The following is a 24,380-nucleotide window of genomic DNA, read 5'->3' as shown; positions in this document are numbered from 1 at the left end:
AGAGTGTACCAGTAGGGGGCATCAGTTCCATCCTCTGTTACCATTCCCCTCTGTGTCTGTCTAGAGGTTTTTGTACAGCCAGTCAATCAGAATCTATCACTGTGGTGGACTTTCGGTGGAGGGACCAAACTGAGTGTTGGCAGTAAGTATTCAAATCTAGACCTTGACCTCTGAAATCAAAATCTAATAAATTGTATTAACAGTATTACAACTCCCTTAAATAGAAAGTAGAAATGTCTATTTATTTTTTCAGATTTTTTGTTGCATTTGTTTTCCTTAGATGTAAATATCGTTAAATTAAAAAGTATATTCAAGATGTAATATATCAAACAAGGTTATACAGTGTGTATTCATTTGGAACAGAGATACTGTTGAAATCAGTGGTTTAGAAAAATGTAGCTTTACAAAGAGCAAAAGCAGTGTCTCTATAGTGTCAGAGGTTTTTGTACGGCCGCTGAATGAGATTGTATCACTGTGGTTCACTTTTGGTGGAGGCACTAGACTGGATGTTGGAAGTAAGTTTACCTACCTCTAATGAAGAAAATGTTCTGACCTTGCATATAGATGCCCTGATGATCTTGTGAGAAAGATTAAAATTGAAAGAAATGCTATGCATGGTTATGTTTGAAGTAAAATAGTTATTCTCTTCATACGAGTCACCAAATAACTTCTGGTTAGACCTCAAATATTAAGCTATTGTTTTTGGTTAAGTAACCCTTTCTCGTAAATAATATCACTATTCATTTTATTTGAATGTGTCTTTTAAATGTATATAATTGTTGTAAGATGGTTATACTCTACTTAAATTGACTCCTTCAGCATTCAGCTGCAAGGTATTGCTTAGCGTTGCTATCTATTTGCTATCCATTGAAACGTCTTGCTATTTTGCGAAGTCCGGCTGTTCTGCTGTTCATATGAATGTACATTTATTTTACATTTGTGTTTGAATATCTTGTAAATGACACATAACTTCATTCACGTTCTTTCGACAAATTAAATCTTAAATGTTTTAGTGTGTCTTTTAAGTTAAATGTATGTCATTGTTAGATGGTTGCAGTCAAGTAGGCATATTTTAAACTCATTTTAAATACATTCATAATTTAAGAATTGTTCTTTAAAATAATCATTAATATTGAAATGTGGTTTGATTCTTAAGAGTTTATTCCATTACAATGAGGGAGAAGTATACTGAAATATTCCACATTTTAAATCGTTACATTTGAAAGATAGTTGAATGTATTTTCAGTCATCTCATGTAGTTATAATATGCTTCAGTAGCTACTCAAAGGGAAGTGTGATGAACTGACTGTCTGTTTGAGGAACAGAAACCTACTGATGGAAAAAAAATGTAATTTACAGCTAAGATGTTAAACTGCTGCATCAATATTGTCGTATCAATCTAGTGATTGATTGATAGTTCCCCTCTCCCTAACTTCCCACCTGTCTCCTAGGTGACATCCGTCCCACCCTGACAGTCCTGCCCCCCTCCAGTGTGGAGCTGCAGCAGGGGAAGGCCACTCTCATGTGCCTGGCCAACAAGGGCTTCCCCTCAGACTGGAAGCTGAGCTGGAAGGTGGACGGTAGCAGCAGCAACACCTGGGAGGTGACCGGGAGCCCCGGGGTCCTGGAGAAGGACGGCCACTACAGCTGGAGCAGCACCCTGACCCTCCCTGTCGACCAGTGGAAGAAGGTGGGCTCTGTGACCTGTGAGGCCACCCAGGGCTCCCAGTCTCCCCTCTCTGAGACACTGAGGAGAGACCAGTGTTCTGATTAATGAGCTCCCCCCTCTGACTACACTTTTTTTACTCTGTTCTGCACTCAGCATCTCTCCTTCTTACTGATCCAGCACTACTACCACACTGGTCTGGTTCTGGGCTGGGCCTTACTCCAGAATATCTGTCTGATTCTGATGTCAAAGTTCTGCTTGGCTTTCTTACATTTGTTATAATCTTTATTCCTGTAATGCTGTTGGTTCTGACATGCTGAGATAATAAATACTTTTCCCATCCTTAATATTGTTGCCTGGATATCCTTATAATGGTTTTACCATTATATATGGATATATTTATGTATAATGTATATTATGTATAAAGAAAATCCTTATACATTTCAGTCAATGAACCTCTCTCATAGGGTGCATGGCAATAGGGCCAATTGTGTTACCTGTCAAAGTGATACCTGCAGTGATACTGAAGTCATGTGCTCTAAACTCACTGGTCTTAATTATAATATAAATACTGAAGCCATGGGCTTTAAACTCACTGGTCTTCATGGTGATACTAATACTGAAGCCATCATTGATACTAATACTGAAAAAATCACTGAAACTCTGGGGACACGTGAACATCTGGCCTTGTTCACGGTACTGCGCTATTCTGGGAGTGTGGAAATCACTCTGGTCATGCAAATCTGAGTTCCACTCCACCACAGCTCACAATGTCCTGAAGACAAATCCTCTGGGACTGGGGCAGCTGTGAACATGGGTGGGGGAAGCAGACTTTACATTGGACTTTGCATAACGTTCAAATGGGGAATTCTACTCAAGGGTATTTTTATGGGTTTTACTCTGTGTGGTTAACTGTGTATTTATGACTACTACTATGCACTGTTAAGTCGAATGAAAAGGGGGCTTCTTAAATTGGAATCAATATGACTTACTTCACTCTTTCAGGGTTGAAGGGGTATAGAAGTTGAATATGGACTGTGAGATGAGTAGTTGAATTTGGTCAGACAGGTTAAACCTTCAGAGATCAGTCATGAACAGCGGTAAATCAGTACCTGATGTCCTGAACATAACAGAAAACGTATCCCAATCTTTACTTCTAACACTTTGTTCAGCATCGTCTTCAAAAGAGAAGCATCCTCTACAACTCAGTATCCTCCGGGTCCCAGTGTGTTTGTGAATGAAGCTCCAGAGATGAAACAAAAGTGAAGAATGACTGCTTAGGAAGGTTATCACAAAAAATAGACATTGCCACTTTTCCAACGCCTATCAAGAAACATATCATAACATGTTTTTTATTCAGCAATATTCACAAACTAAGTTTAAATTGGAGGCTAAACCAAACATGAATCAAAGTTGGTCGAAGTGTCTCTCACCCTGAACAAGGAGCCCGAGTGTTACCCAGCATTAGAATCAGTGAGATCATCATTGTGCTGCGTGTCAGTGGCTCTGAAAGGAGTGAACTGTCACTGATCAACACTGGGGTTTTAAAAGTATGTGAAGCAATGAGTCAAAACACATTTTTCATGCCCTACCTGGATGTTTGAGCTAAAAAGTCATGTGGAGGGATATCTTATCTCTCCTGTAGGTAGATGGATTGATGATATGACAGTAAACACTAAAGTGTTTTCTCATTCTCTGCTTCTCACGTTATGCGGGTCAATATTTGACAGGATAGAACAAAGATGATAAGCGGGACTCACTGGACCTGACCAGATTCAGAGTGTTTAATAGTCAAATGTACAGGGTTGCAGGTGTGATTGTGGGGTACAGTGAAAAAAATATTAGGCTCTAAACTTCAACATGCAGGACTAAGGGAAATGTAAAAAATTAAAATGGTAATAAAATATAAAATGCACTAAATACAGTCGTGGCCAAAAGTTTTGAGAATGACACAAATATTCATTTTCGCAAAGTCTGCTGCCTCAATCTGTATGATGGCAATTTGCATATACTCCAGAATGTTATGAAGAGTGATCAGATGAATTGCAATTCATTACAAAGTCCCTCTGCCATGCAAATGAACTGAATCCCAAAAAAACATTTCCACTGCATTTCTGCAGAAGGCTTCAGGGTGCCCAAGACCGTCTCATAAAGTTTATTCAGCTGCGGGATCGGGGCAACACCAGTACAGAGATTGCTCAGGAATGGCAGCAGGCAGGTGTAAGTGCATCTACATTGAGGCGAAGACTTTTGGAGGATGGCCTGGTGTCAAGTAGGGAAGCAAAGAAGCCACTTCTCTCCAGGAAAAACATCAGGGACAGACTGATATTCTGCAAAAGGTACAGGGATTGGACTGCTGAGGACTGGGGTAAGTCATTTTCTCTGATGAATCCCCATTTCGATTGTTTGGGGCATCTGGAAAAAAGCTTGTTCAGAGATTACAAGGTGAGCGCTACCATCAGTCCTGTGTCATGCCAACAGTAAAGCATCCTGAGACCATTCATGTGTGGGGTTGCTTCTCAGCCAAGGGAGTGGGCTCACTCACAATTTTGCCTAAGAACACAGCCATGAAGGAAGAATGGTACCAACACATCCTCCAAGAGCAACTTCTCCCAACCATCCAGGAACAGTTTGGTGACAAACAATTCCTTTTCCAGCATGATGGAGCACCTTGCCAAGGCAAAAGTGATAACTAAGTGGCTCGGGAAACAAAACATCGCCAGTGGCGAATTTGCCAATCTTGGTGTTCTCTGGCAAATGAAAAACGTCCTGCACGGTGTTGGGCTGTAAGCACAACCCCCACCTGTGGACGTTGGGCCCTCATACCACCCTCATGGAGTCTGTTTCTGACCGTTTGAGCAGACACATGCACATTTGTGGCCTGCTGGAGGTCATTTTGCAGGGCTCTGGCAGTGCTCCTCCTGCTCCTCCTTGCACAAAGGCGGAGGTAGCGGTCCTGCTGCTGGGTTGTTGCCCTCCTACGGCCTCCTCCACATCTCCTGATGTACTGGCCTGTCTCCTGGTAGCGCCTCCATGCTCCGGACACTACGCTGACAGATACAGCAAACCTTCTTGCCACAGCTCGCATTGATGTGCCATCCTGGATGAGCTGCACTACCTGAGCCACTTGTGTGGGTTGTAGACTCCGTCTCATACTACTACTAGAGTGAAAGCACCGCCAGCATTCAAAAGTGACCAAAACATCAGCCAGGAAGCATAGGAAATGAGAAGTGGTCTGTGGTCACCACCTGCAGAACCACTCCTTTATTGGGGGTATCTTGCTAATTGCCTATAATTTCCACCTGTTGTCTATTCCATTTGCACAACAGCATGTGACATTTATTGTCAATCAGTGTTGCTTCCTAAGTGGACAGTTTGATTTCACAGAAGTGTGATTGACTTGGAGTTACATTGTGTTGTTTAAGTGTTCCCTTTATGTTTTTGAGCAGTGTATTTAGCAACGCTAGCAGGGGCGCAGCATTCACTGGGGACAGGGGGCATTCAGAAATTACATCACTGTCCCCCCCCAGTTTTGTCATTTGGAATGTGATACAAAATGAGGCAATGGTCTGCTTTAGGACAGTTGGGTAGGCTGTTTGGAGTCTTACATTTTTTTACAAAAAAACTGTTGCGCCAGTGAATGTTAGTAATCATTAGTATTTTAATCAGCCCTTGCATTTGCAAAGAAAATTAAGTCAGATGTTTTATGAATACTTTTTACAATGGCAGCCACAGTCACTGCCCGATGAGTCACTCAGCTTACCTTCCTGTCTTCACAAAACAGTTTTTTTGCTGGCTGCACACCTAATTAGGGTGGAACCTGTAAAATCTAGACTATGTTCTAAGAGAAAGTAACTTTATGTGACTATATTCAGGTATATTAGGAGTCCCGAGTGGCATAGTGGTCTAAGGCACTGCATCTCAGTGCTTGAGGCATCACTACAGACACCCTGGTTCGATTCCAGTCTGTACTTCAAGGGTTTTTCTTTATTTTTTTACTATTTTCAACATTGTAGAATAATAGTGAAGACATCAAAACTATGAAATGACACATATAGTATCATGTACAGTATTAACCAGAAACGTGTTAAACAAATATATTTTATATTTGAGATTCTTCAAACCCTTTGCCTTGAGGACAGCTTTGCACACTCTTGGCATTATAGTTGTGATGTCTTCACTATTATTCTACAATGTAGAAACTAGTACAAATAAGAAAAACCCTTGAATGAGTAGGTATGTCCAAACGTTTGATTGTTATAGCATGTCAAATGTTGCACCTCCCACAGTTGCACCTCTCACACAGACAACTTTCACACAGAAACTGTCATTGGATAATGAAACAAAACAACGAGTCAAAAATTCCACAGCTGCACCTCTCACACAGAAATATGTGTTTCCGACACTGATATGCCAAGTTGAAACAACAAAACTCACTATACTTTGCTCCACGATTTGTGTTGTAATGATTATACAAACTTTGATACACTTTTTCTCGATAACCATTTTAGATACAGAAGAAGAAGTCTGAATATTAATTAAAGATATTTCATCTAAATTATATGTTTTTGTACTGTATTTCAGAAAAATATCAAATGTTCTGAAAATATATGTTTAATCATCACGTGGAATTACCCAAATTCCTTATGAAGTTGGCACAGAGTATGGTTGTATGAGTTTCCATGGTGACAATACTTTTCTCCTGATTGATAGTCCTGTATGCATATTCTCATTACAGGGCCACAAGCGGTATCACTGGATCAAATGTAGACCCTTCGCTAACTAAACACCAGGAGATTGAAATTCATCCATTGGATAATATCAAAGTTGACCTGAATGAGGAGGGAACAGTTAGAAGATGGACAGTAGGCACAAATAATCTGAAGGCAAACAAAACAGTGTTACTCATGGGAGCGACTGGAGTGGGAATATCATCTCTCATCAATTATATTGCCAACTACATCCTTGGGGTCAATTTCGAGGACAACAAAAGATTCCAATTAATCCCAGATGAAAAAAAGAGTCAAACTGCATCTCAAACTACTGCCATCACTGTGTATGACATCTTTGGCCATGAAGGGGACCGTGTTCCTTTTTCAGTTACAATCATTGACACTCCAGGATTTGGAGACACAAATGGGATTGAACAAGATCAACTCATTACTAAAAACCTTCAAGAATTGTTTGAGTCCAAAAATGGAGTGCACCAAATTGATGCCGTGTGTTTTGTTGTTAGAGAGGATGAGGTTCGTCTCACCCTCACCCAACGCTACATCTTTGAGTCCATCCTTTCCAGATTTGGAAAAGACATTGAAAACAATATCCTGGCACTCATCACATTTGCAAGAGGAGGTAAGCACCCCCCCCCCCCCTGCTCTTAAAGCCATTAAGGAAGCAGGGATTCCATGTTCAAAAGAGACTGAAATTCAACATGACATCATCCACAAACAGATCAGCTGATCCACATATCATAACAAATAATAAAAGACATTGGGCAATGGGAGAGAAAAGCATGACAAAGTTCATCAACCTACTAACAACGCTGGAAACAAGAAGCTTGCAGCTGACCCAAGAAGTGCTAGCGGAACGCAGTCATCTTGAGGCTTGTATTGATGGGATAGAAGATCAGCTAAAGGTAACCCTTGACAAACAGATCGAACTTAAAGAAATTCAAAATGTCTTGAAAGAAAACAAGGAAATGATAGATGCTCAAAGGGATTTTGAATTTCTGGTCACCACTACTGAGCTTGTAAGGGTTGATTCTGAAAAGATGGCAACCAACTGCAACAACTGTGAAATGACTTGTCATCTAAGGTGTCCGTTAGCCCCACAGAAGCTGTTATTTCTTTGTGAAGCCATGAGAAACCGCCAGTGTAAAATTTGCCCTGGAACATGTTCCTGGAAAGATCATGTCAAAGAAAAGGTGGTATACCAGATGACTCCAAAAGTAGTGAAGAAAACATACAATAATATAAAAGTTGAGTATGGACAGGGACTAGGTGGAAATATCACAGCGGAGGATGTGGAGGAAAAGATTCAGTCTGAGATACAAGAATCAGAAGACAAAGGAAACAAACTGCTTGAGACTTCATACAAATGTGTGGCAAGGCTGGAGGAGATTGCACTAAGGCCCAATCCATTGACAGCAGAGGAATACATTGATCTTCTGATTCATAGAGAAACAGAAAATAGCAACAGGGTAAAGAAACTTCAGGAAATGAAGGCAAAAGCTCTGCTGATATCTTCAATGACCAAGGAAAAACTTGAACAAGGAACGGGATGGGTTCTTAAAAAAATGAAAGGATGTACATCGCATGATTAGCTATACAAACCAGTAAGATTGTGTAAGGATTGATGGAATCATCTGGCCCAGCACATTGTCTGTTGTCAGGCCATCATGATAGAGAACCAATTCAAAAGTATTTTTTGACAGAAGAGGTCCTCAAACAAAAGCTGACATAGACACTGAGTGCACAAAACATTAGGAACATCTGCTCTTCACATGACATTACCTGACCAGGGGAATTCAGCTGTGATCCCTTATTGATGTAACCTGTTAAACCCACTTCAATCAGTGTAGATGAATGGGAGGAGACAGGTTAAAGAAGGATATTTCAGCCTTGAGACAATTGAGTGAATGGCAAGACAAAAACATTTAAGTGTTTTTTAATGGGGTATGGTAGTAGGTGCAAAGCGCACTGATTTTAGTGTGTCAAGAACTGCAACGCTGACACTGCAACACTGACACTGCAACGCTGCTTAGTTTTTCATGCTCAGCAGTGTGTATCAAGAATGGTCCACCACGCAAAGGACACCCATCCAACTTGACATAACTGTGGGAAGCATTGGAGTCTGCATGGGCCAGCATCCCTGTGGAACACTTTTGACACCTTGTAGAGTCCATGCCCCGACGATTTGAAGCTGTTCTGAGGGCAAACGTGTGTGCAACTCAACATATTTACAAGATGCACTATGTCGAGGGACATCTTTACTGCAACGTGATTATGTGATTATGCTCATAATGAAAATATCCAATAGGAGCATATTGGACTGCAACAATAGGTTAACAGTTGACAATGATTTGTGTATCAAACATCATTAGTTAGTTAGATACTAAGTCACAAAATGTATCTTGAAACTATTAAGTTGGTTCCTATACTGTAGTACTATACTGTAGTAGTAATGTTGATTGTGCAATACTTTTTACTTTATATTTAACAGTCAAACAGAATGTAGAGCAGTGGTGATGGGGAGACATTGCAATGTAATGGTCATTGTATGTTTTGTTTCAGTAGGTGTTTTTTTAACCAGTTGTTTTCATTTCATTTCATTTCAATTTGTATTGAGAACATGCATAACAATTAAAGGCACTGTAATGGAACATCACTGTTGAGGTGTCTTGTGAAGACAGGCTTTAGAATCAGCACTGTTATTACACAAACAATTTTAGTAAACTTAAAATAGAATTTGAAGTGATTTCAAATTAGATCACCAAGGCTGCGGTTACAAAGGCAGCACAATCTTTTTTTTCACTAATTGGTCTATTGAACAATCAGATCAGCTCTGAAAAATATCTGATGGAAAGATCTGATGTGATTGGTCAAAAGATCAATTAGTGGAAAAAATATCAGAATTGGGCTGTCAGTGTAAATGCAGCCTAAGATCCGGGTGGATTACATCCACATCTATCCACATCATGGAATGTTGTCTTTTTTTGTTTTCACATGTATAGCAATGCATCAGTCCAGGTATGTCATGACTATGTTCTATTAAAAATGGTTTTATTTTCAACCAACATATCTAATTTGCATATGAGCATCTTGCATATTGCAAGTGAAGTTTGACTGATAATGCCTCGCAAGTGTCTGCATCTAATCGCAGGGGACCACCTGTTTGGAAGGTCTAATGGACAGCCTAACAGTCCAGGAAAATTAAGAATGCTTTTACACTACATTTTGCTGAGGTCTACAGCGATCGATCTGGATCCCATTTTCTTAACGCGACGAAAGCACTTTTAGGTTGTCAAGCCCAGTGGGGATTGAAATCATTTTACTTTATATTAATTTAAAATTTTACTTTATAATTTTACTTTATTTTAATAATTTACTTTTCCTTTAGAATTGCTTAAAACAATATAAGCACCGCAAGCACTTCTGAACCATTCCGATTTCAGATAGGGACTAAACAAGGCTGACCACTCTCCCCACTCTTATTTTCCATGAGTCATCATGCTAGCAGAGATAATTAGAAAAGATAAGGACATAACAGGGGTCACCATACACCAACAGGAATTGAAACTTTTTCTATTTGCATATTTAACAGCTTTGGTAGTGATTCTCGGATGTTTCTTGAATATCAGATAGCACTGTTGTTTTACTCAAAATACTCAGGGTTTAATTTGTACTTTTAGAAAAAAGATTATACGAATCAAGATTAATGTAGAAGGCGTCCCACAATCCCTAAATGTAGTTAAATCCTTAATTAGCATTCAAATTTTTAGGATGCAATACCAGGAAGTATAAAACACAGCTCTACCATAAGCGCAATATAGTGTGTTCTGTATTAAATATGTGTAGGCCTACTACATACCATTTTTGCCCTGGTATTTCATGTTTAATTTATATTTGTATATATATATTTTTTTTTACAGGCAATCAGCAAGCGCAATGAGTTCAGAATATACACCCAGATCCAAGCTTCTGCATGCTGACATTATCAAAGATTGTAAACAAACCAGTCCAGGACCTCCAACAAAGTATCTGCTAATGACAGAGAAAGAGATTCTGCATGACAGTGAAAATATCAGGCGATGGACTTTTGGTAAAAAAGGACCCGAGCAAAATGAACCGAACGATATTGATGATGGGAGAAACAGGAGCAGGGAAATCAACCCTCATCAATGTGATGGTGAACTACATCCTTGGCGTTGATTGGGAGGATAAATACAGATTTGAAATCATTGCTGATGAGAGTCAAAGTCAAACTAGTTCACAAACAACTGCCATCACTGTGTATGAGATCTTTGGTCACGAAGGTGATCACATTCCATTTTCTTTAACCATCATCGACACTCCAGGATTTGGTGACACAAGCGGAATAGAGCAAGACAAACTCATCACAAAAAAATCTATAGGAGCTGTTTCAATCTCCAAAAGGAGTCCACCACATTGATGCAGTGTGCTTTGTTGTAAAAGCTGCACAAGTGCGCCTCACACCTACACAGCGGTACATTTTTGATTCTGTCCTCTCAATTTTTGGAAAGGACATAGAAAATAACATTGTGGCACTCAGTACTTTTGCAGATAGTGGGGAGCCTTTAGTCCTTCAAGCACTGGTAATGGCAGAAGTTCCATGTGTCAGAAATGAACTTGGTACCCCTGTTTACTTCAAATTCAACAATGTGTTTGCTGGTTTACAAATGGATGAAGATGATGAAGAACAAAACGATGAAGAGGATGAAGAGGAGGAGGAGGAGGAAAATGATGAGGTGTGTCAATCATCTTGGAAAATGAGCATGAAAAACATGGCCATGTTTTTTGAATCACTATGTACAATGGAAGCAAAAAGCTTGGTATTAACACGTCAAGTTTTAGAGAAACACAAACAACTGGAAATGGAAATCCAGACATTAACAAAGCAGCTACAAGTTGCAATGCAGCGAGCAGAAGCACTGAGGAGGGTCAGCGACCAATTAGAAGAACATGAAGAGGACATGGAAGCCAACAGAAACTTCTCCATTCTTTTAGATGTAAGTGTGAAGGAGAAATGTGCCGTAAACAAGAAGGCAACAAATTGTAATTCTTGCAGGGAAACTTGCCATCACCCTTGCACAGAATATTTTGGGTGTACACGCATGCAGCAAGACAGATGCACCGTCTGCATAAAGAAATGCAGCTGGAACGATCATTGTAAAGAGAAGTTAATTTATGTCTTTAAAACAGAAGAAGGTGAATCAACGTACCTAGACCTAAAGAGAAAGTATGAAGAATTGGAAGGTCAATCGCTGACAGCAAAGATGTTCCTCATCATCTTTATGAATGAACTTCACCTGCAACTCATTGCCAGCTTAATCTTAATTGTTAAAATAAACAGCATTGTTCAAAAACTGGATCAGATCGCTCTGAGACCAAATCCAATGAGCGCAGCCAAATACCTTGACCTCCTGATTGAAAAAGCGCAAAGGAATCACAACCCCGAGAGAGTCAAGACACTGACAGATATGAAAGAGCAAGAAAAGCTGAAGAATAACTTCGCCAATCTGGTTCATGAATAAGTGAGTAAATATTGCATTTAATGTCTTCTCCAATGCCTCTGTGATTGGCAAACATATGGTTAACCTGCATTTTGTTCTGCTTTCCTGTCTTCTACAGGGGTGTATCCTGTCAGTAACCACCACAGGAAGAGCTGAGAGTTAAGCCTGCATAATGAGTAATTATTAAGACATGTTTATAGTGCTAATGTCAAACTAAATGTACCATTACATAGTTGGGCCATCCATTCATTGGATCCTCTGCTCAACGTACAATTTATGTATAGTTAAACAAAATGATTAATTTTCATTATTCTTGTAAGTTTTCTGTAAAGTGTGAAATATTTTTGTGTGAGATAATCCATTGATACTTTTATTCTATTGACGTAATATTTGTTCGAAAAATCGACATTCCGGTTTAGCATGTGAATGGAGAAGAATCTCATAGACAAGGCGTTCATTTTGCCAAATTTGTACTTTGCATTCTACTTTCTTACATATCAGATTTGATTGGTGAGTTCGTAAATTACCTTTTTTGACGTAAATGTCACACGACTTGAGGAGCAGAAGACCTGTGACTGAAGTTTCAACCGCGATGGCAAACGTGAATGGTAATGGCGTCGACTCCAGTCGGTAATGGTAATGGTGTCGACTCCAGTCGGTAATGGTAATGGCTCCGACTCCAGTCTGGAAGTAGTCTTACCAGGACTCATATCACAGGAACAAACCATCTTTATAAAGGACAGATATTCATTTTTTAACATTCGGACACTGTTTAACATGATTTATTCTAAACAATTCTCCAACTCCCCTGAGGTGGTAATCTCCCTAGACGTCCATTCGACAGAATTGAAAGGGAATAGCTATTTGCTGTTCTTAAAAAAAAAATTGAATTTGGGGAAATTTTTTTCTCATGGATCCGTTTCTTGTATACATCTCCCCAGGCCAGTGTCTGTACCAATGACACCCGTTCTGATGATTTTGCTCTGGAACATTTTGCCCACTGTCCCCTTTAATATTTACCGTCGCCATTGAGACCCTTTCAGTAGCTTTACGGACATCTTCCAATTTTCCAAGGTGTAACACGGGAAGGAGTTGAACATAGGTGTCACGTTCTGACCATCGTTCGTGTGTGTTTTCCTGGTTTTAGTGTTGGTCAGGACGTGAATTGGTGGGCATTCTATGTTGGATGTCTTGTTTGTCTATTTCTATGTCCGGCCTGATATGGTTCTCAATCAGAGGCAGGTGTTAGTCATTGTCTCTGATTGGGAACCATATTTAGGTAGCCTGGGTTTCACTGTGTTTGTGGGTGATTGTCCTTAGTGCTGATGTTCCTGTCCTTAGTGTTAGTTTGCACCAGTTTAGGCTGTTTCGGTTTTCATTACGTTTATTATTTTGCACTGTTTGTATTTAGATTCGTGTTGCTATAGTCACAATAAACATGGATCGCAATCTACACGCCGCATTTTGGTCCGACTCTCCTTCTCATAAAGAAAACCGTTACAGAATCACCCACCACAAAGGGACCAAGCAGCGTGTCAACAGGCAGGAACAGCCCAAAGTGGAGTACAGTATGGACTATACTTCTTGGGAGGAGATAGACAGGTGGGCGGTCGACCCAGGGAGAGTACCGGAGCCCGCCTGGGATTCGATGGAGCAGTGCGCTGAAGGATATAGGAGAATGGAGTTTGCGAAGCAAGCAAGGCGCCGCGGACGGAGGCCCCAGAGTCAGCCCCAAAAATTTCTTGGGGGGGGGGCTCAGGGAGAGTGTGGCAGAGTCAGGAGTCAGACCTGAGCCAACTCTCCCTGTTTATCGTGAGGAGCCAAGGAGGAGACCAGAACCAGAGCCGGTGTTGGAGGTGAGCGAAACAGAGACTGTGAAGGAGTTAATGGGGAAATTGGAGGAGAGAGAAATGAGGGAGTTGCTGTGTTGGTGTTTTAAACATGGAATTCGCCCGACGGAGCGTGTCGGGGATTTGATGGCACCTGGGTCAGCGCTCCATACTCGTCCTGAGGTGCGTGTTAGTCGGCTGGTGAAGATGGTGCCAGTCTCACGTACCAGGCCTCCTGTGCACCTCCCTAGCCTTGCACGTCCTGTGCCAGCACCGCTCTCAAGATCTCCAGTACGCCTTCACGGTCTAACCCATCCTGTGCCACCTCCACACCCCAGCCCTCCGGTAGCAACTCCCCGCACCAGGCTTCCTGTGCGTGTTCTCGGCCCAGTACCACCAGTGCCAGCACCACGCATCAGGCCTACAGTGCGCCTCGCCTGTCCAGCGCTGTCGGAGTCTCCCGCCTGTTTAGCGCTGTTAGAGCCTTCCTTCTCTACAGCGCTGCCGGAGTCTCCCGCCTGTTCAGAACTGCCAGTCTGCATAGAGCTGCCAGTCTGCATAGAGCTGCCAGTCTGCAAGGAGCTGCCAGTCTGCAAGGAGCAGCCAGTCAGCATGGAGCAGCCGGAGCAGCCAGTCAGCATGGAGCAGCCAGTCAGCATGGAGCAGCCGGAGCTGCCAGTCAGCATGGAGCAGCCAGAGCTGCCAGTCAGCATGGAGCAGCCAGTCAGCATGGAGCAGCCAGAGCTGCCAGTCAGCATGGAGCAGCCAGTCAGCATGGAGCAGCCAGTCAGCATGGAGCAGCCAGAGCAGCCAGTCGACCAGACTCTTCCAGATCTGCCAGTCGACCAGACTCTTCCAGATCTGCCAGTCGACCAGACTCTTCCAGATCTGCCAGTCGACCAGACTCTTCCAGATCTGCCAGTCGACCAGACTCTTCCAGATCTGCCAGTCGACCAGGATCTGCTAGATCCAACTACCTGCCTGGGCTTCCTCTCAGTCCCGAGCTACCTCTGTCCCGAGCTGCCCCTCTGTCCCGAGCGGTCGTTAAGGAGGGTAACCTATCTAGGGACGCTAAGGAGGTGGACTAAAACTGTTATGGAGTGGGGTCCACGTCCAGCGCCAGAGCCGCCACCGCGGACAGATGCCCACCCACACCCTCCCCCATAGGTTTAAGTTGTGCGTCCGGAGTCCGCACCTTGGAGGGGGGGTACTGTCACGTTCTGACCATTGTTCGTGTGTGTTTTCCTTGTTTTAGTGTTGGTCAGGACGTGAGTTGGTGGGCATTCTATGTTGGATGTCTTGTTTGTCTATTTCTATGTCCGGCCTGATATGGTTCTCAATCAGAGGCAGGTGTTAGTCATTGTCTCTGATTGGGAACCATATTTAGGTAGCCTGGGTTTCACTGTGTGTTTGTGGGTGATTGTCCTTAGTGCTGATGTTCCTGTCCTTAGTGTTAGTTTGCACCAGTTTAGGCTGTTTCGGTTTTCATTACGTTTATTATTTTGCACTGTTTGTATTTAGATTCGTGTTGCTATAGTCACAATAAACATGGATCGCAATCTACACGCCGCATTTTGGTCCGACTCTCCTTCTCACACAGAAAACCGTTACAATAGGTTATCATTATATGCAGATGATTTGTTACTCTATGTAAGTAGCCCTGTAACCTGTTTGCCTTCTATCCTTTCTATTCTGGAGAACTTTGTCTCCTTCTCCGGTTACAACCTGAATCTCCAGAAAAGTGAGTGCTTCCCAGTCAATCCAGCAGCGCTGCAGCTCCAGCAGATAGATTTGCTCTTTTAGGTTTGCCGCTCTGGTTTCAAATACCTTGGATTGAAATTCATTATATGCTCTTTTGTTCTGCAAACATTCCTCCCCTTCTTGCACAAATGAAAACTGATTTTCAGAGATGGGGTAGCTTACCACGATCACTTATAGGAAGGATTAATGCTGTAAAAATTAACAGTTTACCCAAATTCTATTTCAATCTATCCCATTGTTTTTACCAAAGTGTTTTATTTTTTTAAGTCAATTAATCAGGCGGTTACCACATTTATCTGGGGAGGAAAGGTACCCAGAGTGAATAGATCTTTACTTCAGAGATTCAAGTTTAGTGGAGGGCTGGCACTACCCAGCGTTTTATACTATTACTGGGCAGCCAGCTTTCAGAAATTGCCATTCTGGTTACATGCTCCAGATACCTCATGGTGCCACCTAAAGGCACATTCTTGTATTTTTGCTTCTCTTGCGTTACTCTGCTTTTCTCGACCAACATCCCCCTCTCTCTATACTCGCAAACCTGTAGTGCTTTCCACACTTAAGATTTGGTACCAGTTTCGACTGTATTTTAAATTCTCCTCTGCATCTACTATGGGTCCTATTGACAGGAATCACTTCTTCCCCGCTTCTCTAATAGATAATGCTTTCTTTCACTGGACGAGGAAAGGTAATAAAGTCCTTCCAAGACTTATATGTACATTTATTTTTTTCTGGTTTTCCCAACCTGGCCTCTAAATACTATTTGCCTCCATCTCACCTTCAAATTAGGCATTGTGTCCAATTTTCTGGCTTCCCTGCTCCACCCCCTTGCTAACCCTGGGATGGTATATTGACTCTATTACCTCGACAGAAAGCAGTCATTTCTCAGTTCTATCTGTGTATTTTGTCATTGGACAAACACTCCACCAACAAAACTAAATCTGCTTGGCAGTGGGAAATGGGTGTTGAATTTACACAGGAGTGGTGGGACGAGGCTATTGATAGGGAACGCTCCATTGCATCTTGAGCTCATCTTGGTCTCATACAACGTAAGGTTTTGCATAGAGTGCATTTTTCCAAATCCAGATTGTCTGAAATATATCCAAATGATGAGTGATGTCATGTCTCACCATATGACCTTAGTCACATGTTCATTCAATGCTTTAAACTACAAAATTACTGGGATTCATTTTTTAAAACTTTATCTGGGGTGCTTAAAATGAACCTGCAGCAATGTACCTTGATAGCTGTTTTTGGTATTCCAGGAGACTTGTTCTCCTTGGATCCCAAACATGGCGATGTTGCTTTTTACATCCTTATTAGCTCACCGTGGAATTCTTCTCCAGTGGAAGTCTGCTCAGTCCCCCTCTACTTCTCAATGGCTCAACGATGTAATGTTCTTCCTAAAGCTTTAGAAAGTATTCTCTTAGGGGTTCCAATGTATCATTGGATCCCCTAAGAGAAACTCACTGGTCTTCATGATGTTACTTATACTGAAACCATGAACTCTAAACCCACTGGTCTTCATGATGTTACTAATACTGAAGCTATGTGTTCTAAACCCGCTGGTCTTCATGATGCTACTAATACTGAAGACATGTGTTCTAAACCCACTGGTCTTCATGATGTTACTGATACTGAAGACATGTGCTCTAAACCCACTGGTCTTCATGATGTTACTAATACTGAAGACATGTGTTCTAAACCCACTGGTCTTCATGATGTTACTGATACTGAAGACATGTGTTCTAAATCCACTGCTCTTCATGATGTTACTAATACTGAAGACATTATAGACCCATTGATCTTCATGATGTTACTAATACTGAAGTCATGTGTTCTAAACTCACTGGAACTCTCTGGGGACATGTGAACATCTGGCTACTGTGCTGCTCTATTCTGGGAGTGTTGCAGTAACCCTGCCCATGCAAATATTACGATACCACAGCTCACAATCTCCCAGCCTCAAACCCTATTGGACTGGGGCAGCTGTGTGAGTCTGACTTGGGCTGACGAGGGCTGGGGAACCAGAATTCACGCTGGACTATGCATAACGTTCAAGTTGGGGACTTCACTCTCAGGTCTTTATATAGCTATGAATTTAAATCAAAGCTTAAAAAAAATCAAAACCTATTCTACATTTTGTTCAACATGTCCTTCAAAATAATGCATTTTCTACAACTCGATACCCTTAGTGGTCCCAGTATGTTAACAATGATTTAACATTTTTGCAGAATATATTGAGAGATATGTACATTATCATAGTCCGTAGACAGTCTAACCAATTACATTATTGTATTGTCGTGTCATATTTCAAAGAATTTGTTATTAGAATATGGGAGACTCCGAAGCTCTGCAGCTAATGAGACAGAGCAGTTCCTCTTTAGCTGAGGGAGGTTTTTGTACGACGCTCTAACACTGTGTGAATGGAACGCTGTTACTCTGCTGACAGTAGTAATCTCCTGCATCTTCAGCCTGGACTCCACTGATGGTCAGAGTGTAATGAGTGTTTGATCTACCAGATCCACTCCCACTGAAACGACCTGGAATCCCAGACTGACGGGTTGTAGCATAATAAACCAGGAGTTTAGGAGCTTCTCCAGGTTTCTGCAGGTACCAGTGGAGATTATTACTAGTACTTGAACTGGCTGTACAGCTGATAGAGACAGTCTCTCCTGGACTAACAGACTGAGATTTAGGAGACTGAGTCAGAATGATATCTGCTGATGATTCTGAAAAATAAAACAAAATTCAAGAAAGGCTGATTTGTAAGATTATCAAAACAACAATGATATTGTAAAGCATAGCATATCAAGCTAAATGTTAAAATGTTTTTAAAAATTCTATCATGTTAAATTAACAAATGAAGTGTAAATCTGAATCCAAATCCATAATGAATAAAAGTTGGTGAAAGTGTCTCTCACCCTGAACAAGGAGCCCCAGTGTCCACAGCAGTAGAATCAGTGACATCATCATTGTGCTGCGTGTCAGTGGATCTGAAAGGAGTGAACAGTCACTGATCAACACTGGGGTTTTAAAAGTATGTGGAGCAATGAGGCAGGACAGCTATGCAAATGTCTCATATTTTACACAAATGCGCGCGCGCACACACACACAAAGATAAAATAAGTCAGCAGTTTCCAAAACTATGCTTACTGTATTTCAAATCTGAGAATACTAAAATCATAGACAAACCACACATTATAACAACTATTTCTTAAATGGGGCCTAGTTTGACTCGCTCACACAGTCTTTGATGTCCCTCAACAGTGGTTGTCAGTCCCGGGAGAAGGTAAACCAAGCTTAACAGTAGAATTGCTGCCTCTACATTATGTCCTTCAAACCTTTTCATGGTGGACAGTAGTGGAGCTCTGTCTCTCTCCTCTCACCACAGTGTGTAAAGGCAGTTTGAGAGACGGGTAAAGTGGGTGTTTTAATTTAAGTTAAAGGTCCCCAGAACCGTATAAAAAAAAGTCACACACTCTATAGAACCATTCAATTGTTAGGAGCATATGTAGTGTGCAACTTTATTTCATTACTTTTATACAGTTTACTTTCCATTAGTCAGCACCTATTCAAGCATTACTGGGATGTGCTTCAGCTCGTGGTTTCATTACCCTATCGTAACCACAAAATATGTTTTAAACTACCGTGCCACGTCGATCTCATGGACTGTCATTCTTGGCATCTACACTGGGGACTAAAGATTAGTGGCAGAGGGAGGAGGGAAGACTGACTCAAATCAGTCATATCTGGTATCAGAGGTGTTGAGGGCTTCTCATTCATATAGAAATATAGCCTATAGTGTTGAATACATGGTTTACAGTATCACTATTTAGGATTTAGCCTTTTTCTTGTTTTGAACCGAAAGGTATGATCCTTTGGGTGGGGATACATTTGCCTGTCCATGTAGCAAATGTGTTACATCTGACATATATGTGTCAAGTTCTGACCTTAGTTCCTTTGTTTTTCTCTTTGTTTAGTATGGTCAGGGCGTGAGTTGGGGTGGGCAGTCTATGTTTGTTTTTCTATGTTGGTTTTCTGTGTTCAGCCTAGTATGGTTCTCAATCAGAGGCAGGTGTCGTTAGTTGTCTCTGATTGAGAATAATTCTTAGGTAGCCTTTTTCTACCTGTGTTTTTGTGGGTGTTTGTCTTCCGTGTCAGTCGCCACGCGGGACTGTTTCGTTTCTTCACGTTTATTATTTTGTTCCAGTGTTCAGTTGTGTTTTTGAATAAATCAATATGGACACTTACCATGCTGATTTTTGGTCCGATCCTTACTCCTCAGACGAAGGGGAGGAAATCCATTACAATATGGGAAGTTCTACCTTAATTTGGTACAGAAACATTTTGTTTGGTAGTGTTGGCAAGTTGTCTCACTTCTTCTTGGGGCTTAGAATGAAACGGAAATGGTTGAACCCATGTTGCGCATGAAAGGTATGAAATGCATGTTTTTCTTGCTCTCTTTAGGCAGAAATGGTGTTGCATACATCTAATGTGTTTTTCTATTGTGCTCAATGCTAAAATACCTGTCAAGATTTTGACAGAATGAGGCAACTTAACAAGTGTGATGAAGTCATTTAACACATTATGGGAAGTTGGAGCTCCTCTGAACGAAAGCAGAAGTAGCATACTGTAAGAGAAATAAAACATCTATTTATTAATTAAAACTAAATCTATTTATTCATGCATGGGAAATATGAGAAGCAATATAATTTAGGATTTGACCAATGGAGGTCAAGCTTGAATGGGGGTTAGATCACCAAAGGAACAAATCTAGGCTACCCTGTAGATCCATGGAAAGTACAGGCTATACAGACAGCTTGCAGGCGGTCCAGAATCCAGCCAGGCAGGAGAGTGTAGATCCACACCGGTATCGCAGGTACCAGGTTCATCTGTACAAGATGTCGGAGGACGCCAGGTTCAGCATGAGACACAGGGTAAATTTGGGGTGTTGGGAAGAGCTGCGCAGGATGACCACCAGAACAGCTGAAGTTTAAGTCGGAAGTTAGGTCGGAGTCATTAAAACTCATTTTTCAATCACTCCACAAATGTCCTGTGAACAAACTATAGTTTTGGCAAGTCTGTTAGGACATCTACTTTGTGCATGACACAAGTCATTTTTCCAACAATTGTTTACAGACAGATTATTTCACTTATAATTCACTGTATTACATTTCCAGTGGGTCAGAAGTTTACGTACACTAAGTTGACTGTGCCATTAAACAGCTTGGAAATTTACTGAATTATGTCATGGCTTTAGAAGCTTCTGATATGCTAATTGACATAATTTGAGTCAATTGCAGGTGTACCTGTGGATGTATTTCAAGGCCTACCTTCAGACTTGGTGCCTCTTTGCATGACGTCATGGGGAAATCTAAAGAAATCAGCTAAAGTCTCAGAAAATAAATTGTAGACCTCCACAAGTCTGGTTCATCCTCGGGAGCAATTTCCAAACGCCTGAAGGTACCACGTTCATCTGTACAATCAATAGTACGCAGGTAAAAACATGGGACCATGCAGCCGTCCTACTGCTCAAGAAGGAGACGTGTTCTGTCTCCTAGAGATGAATGTTCTTTGGTGCGAAAGGTGCAAGTCAATCCCAGAACAACAGCAAAGGACCTTGTGAAGATGCTGGAGGAAATGGGTACAAAACTACTAACTATCTACAGTAAAACGATATATCGACAACCTGAAAGGCCTCTCAGCAAGGAAGAAGCCACTGCTCCGAAACCGCCAGAAAGACAGCCAGACTAGGATTTGCATCTACACATGGGGACAAAGATGGTACTTTTTGGAGAAATGTCCTCTGGTCTGATGAAACAAAAATAGAACTGTTTGGCCATAATGACCCTCATTATGTTTGGAGGAAAAAGGGGGAGGCTTGCAAGCCGAAAAACAGCATGTTGTGGGGGTGCTTTGCTGCAGGAGGGATTGGTGCACTTCACAAAATAGATGGCATCATGAGGCAGGAACATTATGTGGATATATTGAAGCAACATCTCCTCAAGACCTCAGTCAGGAAGTTAAAGCTTGGTCGCAAATGGGTCTTCCAAATGGACAATGACTCCAAGCATACTTCCAAAGTTGTGGTAAAATGGCTTAAGGACAACAAAGTCAAGGTATTGGAGTGGCCATCACAAAGCCCTGACCTCAATCCTATAGAACATTTGTGGGCAGAACTGTAAAAGCATGTGCGAGCAAGCAGGCCTACAAACCTGACTCAGTTACACCAGCTCTGCCAGGAGGAATGGGCCAAAATTCACCCAACTTATTGTGGGAAGCTTGTGGAAGGCTACCTGACACGTTTGACCCAAGTTAAACAATTTAATGGCAATGCTACCAAATACTAATTGAGTGTATGTAAACTTCTGACCCACTGGGAATGTGATTAAATGAATGTAAGCTGAAATAAATCATTCTCTCTCCTATTGACATTTCACATTCTTAAAATAAAGTGGTGATCCTAATTTACATAAAACAGGGAATATTTACTAGGATTAAATGTCAGGAATTGTGGGAAAAAAAGGTGTTTAAATGTATTTGGCTAAGGTGTATGTAAACTTCTGACTTCAATTGCGTGTTACCAGGGAGGCCCAGCGCACAGCCCCAGGACGATTTTCGAAAACAGGGGGCCTACATCTGGGAAGGTTGGGCCCATGCTGGAGGTGTTGGAGGAGTTCAGGTGTTCCATGGTTGACGAAAAATAAGAGATCTAAGAGCTATCTAGAAGACAGTAGACTTTAGACATCTAATTCTTTGTTTCTCGAAAATAATGGATACTGTTAACAGTTTCTTCACTAGAAAAGTCTGCTTGAGTTTCTCTTCTCTTGAGCTCATGTCATACATTGATAGTAAGTGAAAGGTGTGGGTTAACTGCCTCTGGTCAGATTCCTCCTGATGAACTGTGGGAGTTTTTTGTTGCACATTTACCAATTTTTCTCCCCAATTTGTGGTTCGTCTTTTCCCATCGCTACAACTCCTCTACGGACTCGGGAGAAGCGTATGTCGAGAGACATGCTTCCTCCAAAACACCCCCCTGTCAAGCCACACTGCGTCTTGACACACTGCTCACTTAAGCCGGAAGCCAGCCGTACCAATGTGTTGGAGGAAACACCTTCCAGCTGGCGACCAGGGTCAGCTTGCAGGCTCCTGGCCCACTACAAGGAGTCGCTAGAGCGTGTTGGGACAAGGACATTTCTGACCTTGCATACTGTATAGATGCATCGATGATCATATGAGACCAGAAACTAACATTCACAATTAAATAAATACTATGCATGATCATGAGTCACAATTTGTGTGAATAGCGGAATTGACCTTTTCTTTGGACCTCGAGCAATTAGTTTTGTTTCAAAGACCCTGTCTCGTAAATCGTCTCAGTATTCATTATATGGTAATGTGTCTTTTTAAGTGTATATAATTGTTGAAAGATGGTTATATTCAACTTACATTTTCTCCTTCAGCTTTCAGCTGCAAAGTATTGCTTAGTTTCGCTATCTATTTCCTGTTTTGCTATCTTATTTGATCTCATTTGCTATTTTATATGCTATGTTAAATGTTATTTGCTATCTGTTAAAGTCTTGCTGTCTTGCGAAGAAAGCCTGTTCTGCTGTTCATATCAATATGTTTATTTTCAATTTGTGATAGAATGTCTTGTAAATTACACTATTAATTTTCTAAAACATTTTAGTGAGTCTTTTAAATTAAATGTATAATATTGTTAGATGTTTACAGTCAACTGGAATTTACTTCCTCAGCACAGGCATTTTATCAACCGGTTTTAAATAAATTCATAATTTAATAATTTTTCATACGTTCTTCAAAACAATCATATGAATTAATAGTGAAATGCAGTTTGATTCATAGGATTTTATTCCATTATAATAAAGGAAGTATGCTAACATATTTTAAATGGTAAAATTTTGAAGATAGTTTAATGTATTTTCAGTCATCTCATGTAGTTATAATATGCTTCAGTAGCTACTCAAAGGGAAGTGTGATAAACTGACTGTCTGTATGAGGAACAGAAACCTACTGATGGAAAAAAATGTAATTTACAGCTAAGATGTAAAACTGCTGCATCATTATTGTCATATCAGTCTTGTGTTTGATAGTTCCCCTCTCCATAACTTCCCACCTGTCTCCTAGGTGATGTTCTTCCCACCCTGACAGTCCTGTCCCCCTCCAGTGTGGAGCTGTAGCAGGGGAAGGCCACTCTCATGTGCCTGGCCAACAAGGGCTTCCCCTCAGACTGGAAGCTGAGCTGGAAGGTGGACGGTAGCAGCAGCAACACCTGGGAGGTGACCGGGAGCCCCGGGGTCCTGGAGAAGGACGGCCACTACAGCTGGAGCAGCACCCTGACAACCAGTGGAAGAAGGTGGGCTCTGTGACCTGTGAGGCCACCCAGGGCTCCCAGTCTCCTCTCTCTGAGGAGAGACCAGTGTTCTGAAGGAGTTCCCCCACTCTGAACCTCGTCTTCTTACTGTTCCAGCAATACTAGCACACTTGTCTAATGCTGGGCTGGACCCTGTATGGGAAATCTTCCTCCACCTGGATCTTGTAGCATTATGGAACAAACAACAATGAGAGATCTGTTTGGCTTTCACTAGGCAAGTCAGTTAAGAACAAATTCTTATTTTCAACGACAGCCTAGGAACAGTGGGTTATCTGCCTTGTTCAGCGGCAGAACGACATATTTTTACCTTGTCAGCTCAGGGATTTGATCTTGCAACCTTTTGGTTAAAAGTCCAACGCTCAACCCACTAGGCTACCTGCCACAAGTGTTCTGAACCTAATTACTGTAATGCTGTTGGTTCTGACATGTTGAGATAATAAAGACGTTCTATATTTTAAACTGTTTGCCTGGATATCA

General features: G+C 41.5%; 1 protein-coding gene and 2 gene segments (V, D, J or C); 2 read left to right on the top strand and 1 right to left on the bottom strand.

Moving 5' to 3' along the window:
• Positions 1–24,380, top strand: part of LOC110496328 — a 48,910-nt gene that overhangs the window by 9,682 nt on the left and 14,848 nt on the right. The window contains 1 exon segment of the V gene segment in view: positions 105–142. Coding sequence covers positions 105–142 — 38 coding nt within the window.
• On the top strand, positions 9,711–19,761 carry LOC110496326. The gene is made up of 3 exons (XM_036952898.1): positions 9,711–11,939; positions 12,037–13,020; positions 15,364–19,761. The coding sequence occupies exon 1, from the start codon at positions 11,004–11,006 to the stop codon at positions 11,937–11,939; it is 936 nt and encodes a 311-aa protein (XP_036808793.1). The 5' UTR covers positions 9,711–11,003; the 3' UTR covers positions 12,037–13,020; positions 15,364–19,761.
• Positions 17,918–18,516, bottom strand: LOC110496323. The segment is given in 2 exon segments: positions 17,918–18,237; positions 18,430–18,516. Coding segments are annotated over 2 exon segments (372 nt in total).

This window comes from Oncorhynchus mykiss, chromosome 18, assembly GCF_013265735.2.
Source record: "Oncorhynchus mykiss isolate Arlee chromosome 18, USDA_OmykA_1.1, whole genome shotgun sequence".
NCBI lineage: Eukaryota > Metazoa > Chordata > Actinopteri > Salmoniformes > Salmonidae > Oncorhynchus > Oncorhynchus mykiss.
This window is presented reverse-complemented; position numbering and strand designations above follow the sequence as displayed.

Bases quoted from the DNA above. Each gene is read 5' to 3' on its own strand.
- LOC110496326 (XM_036952898.1), top strand. From the start codon at position 11,004: ATGGCAGAAGTTCCATGTGTCAGAAATGAACTTGGTACCCCTGTTTAC.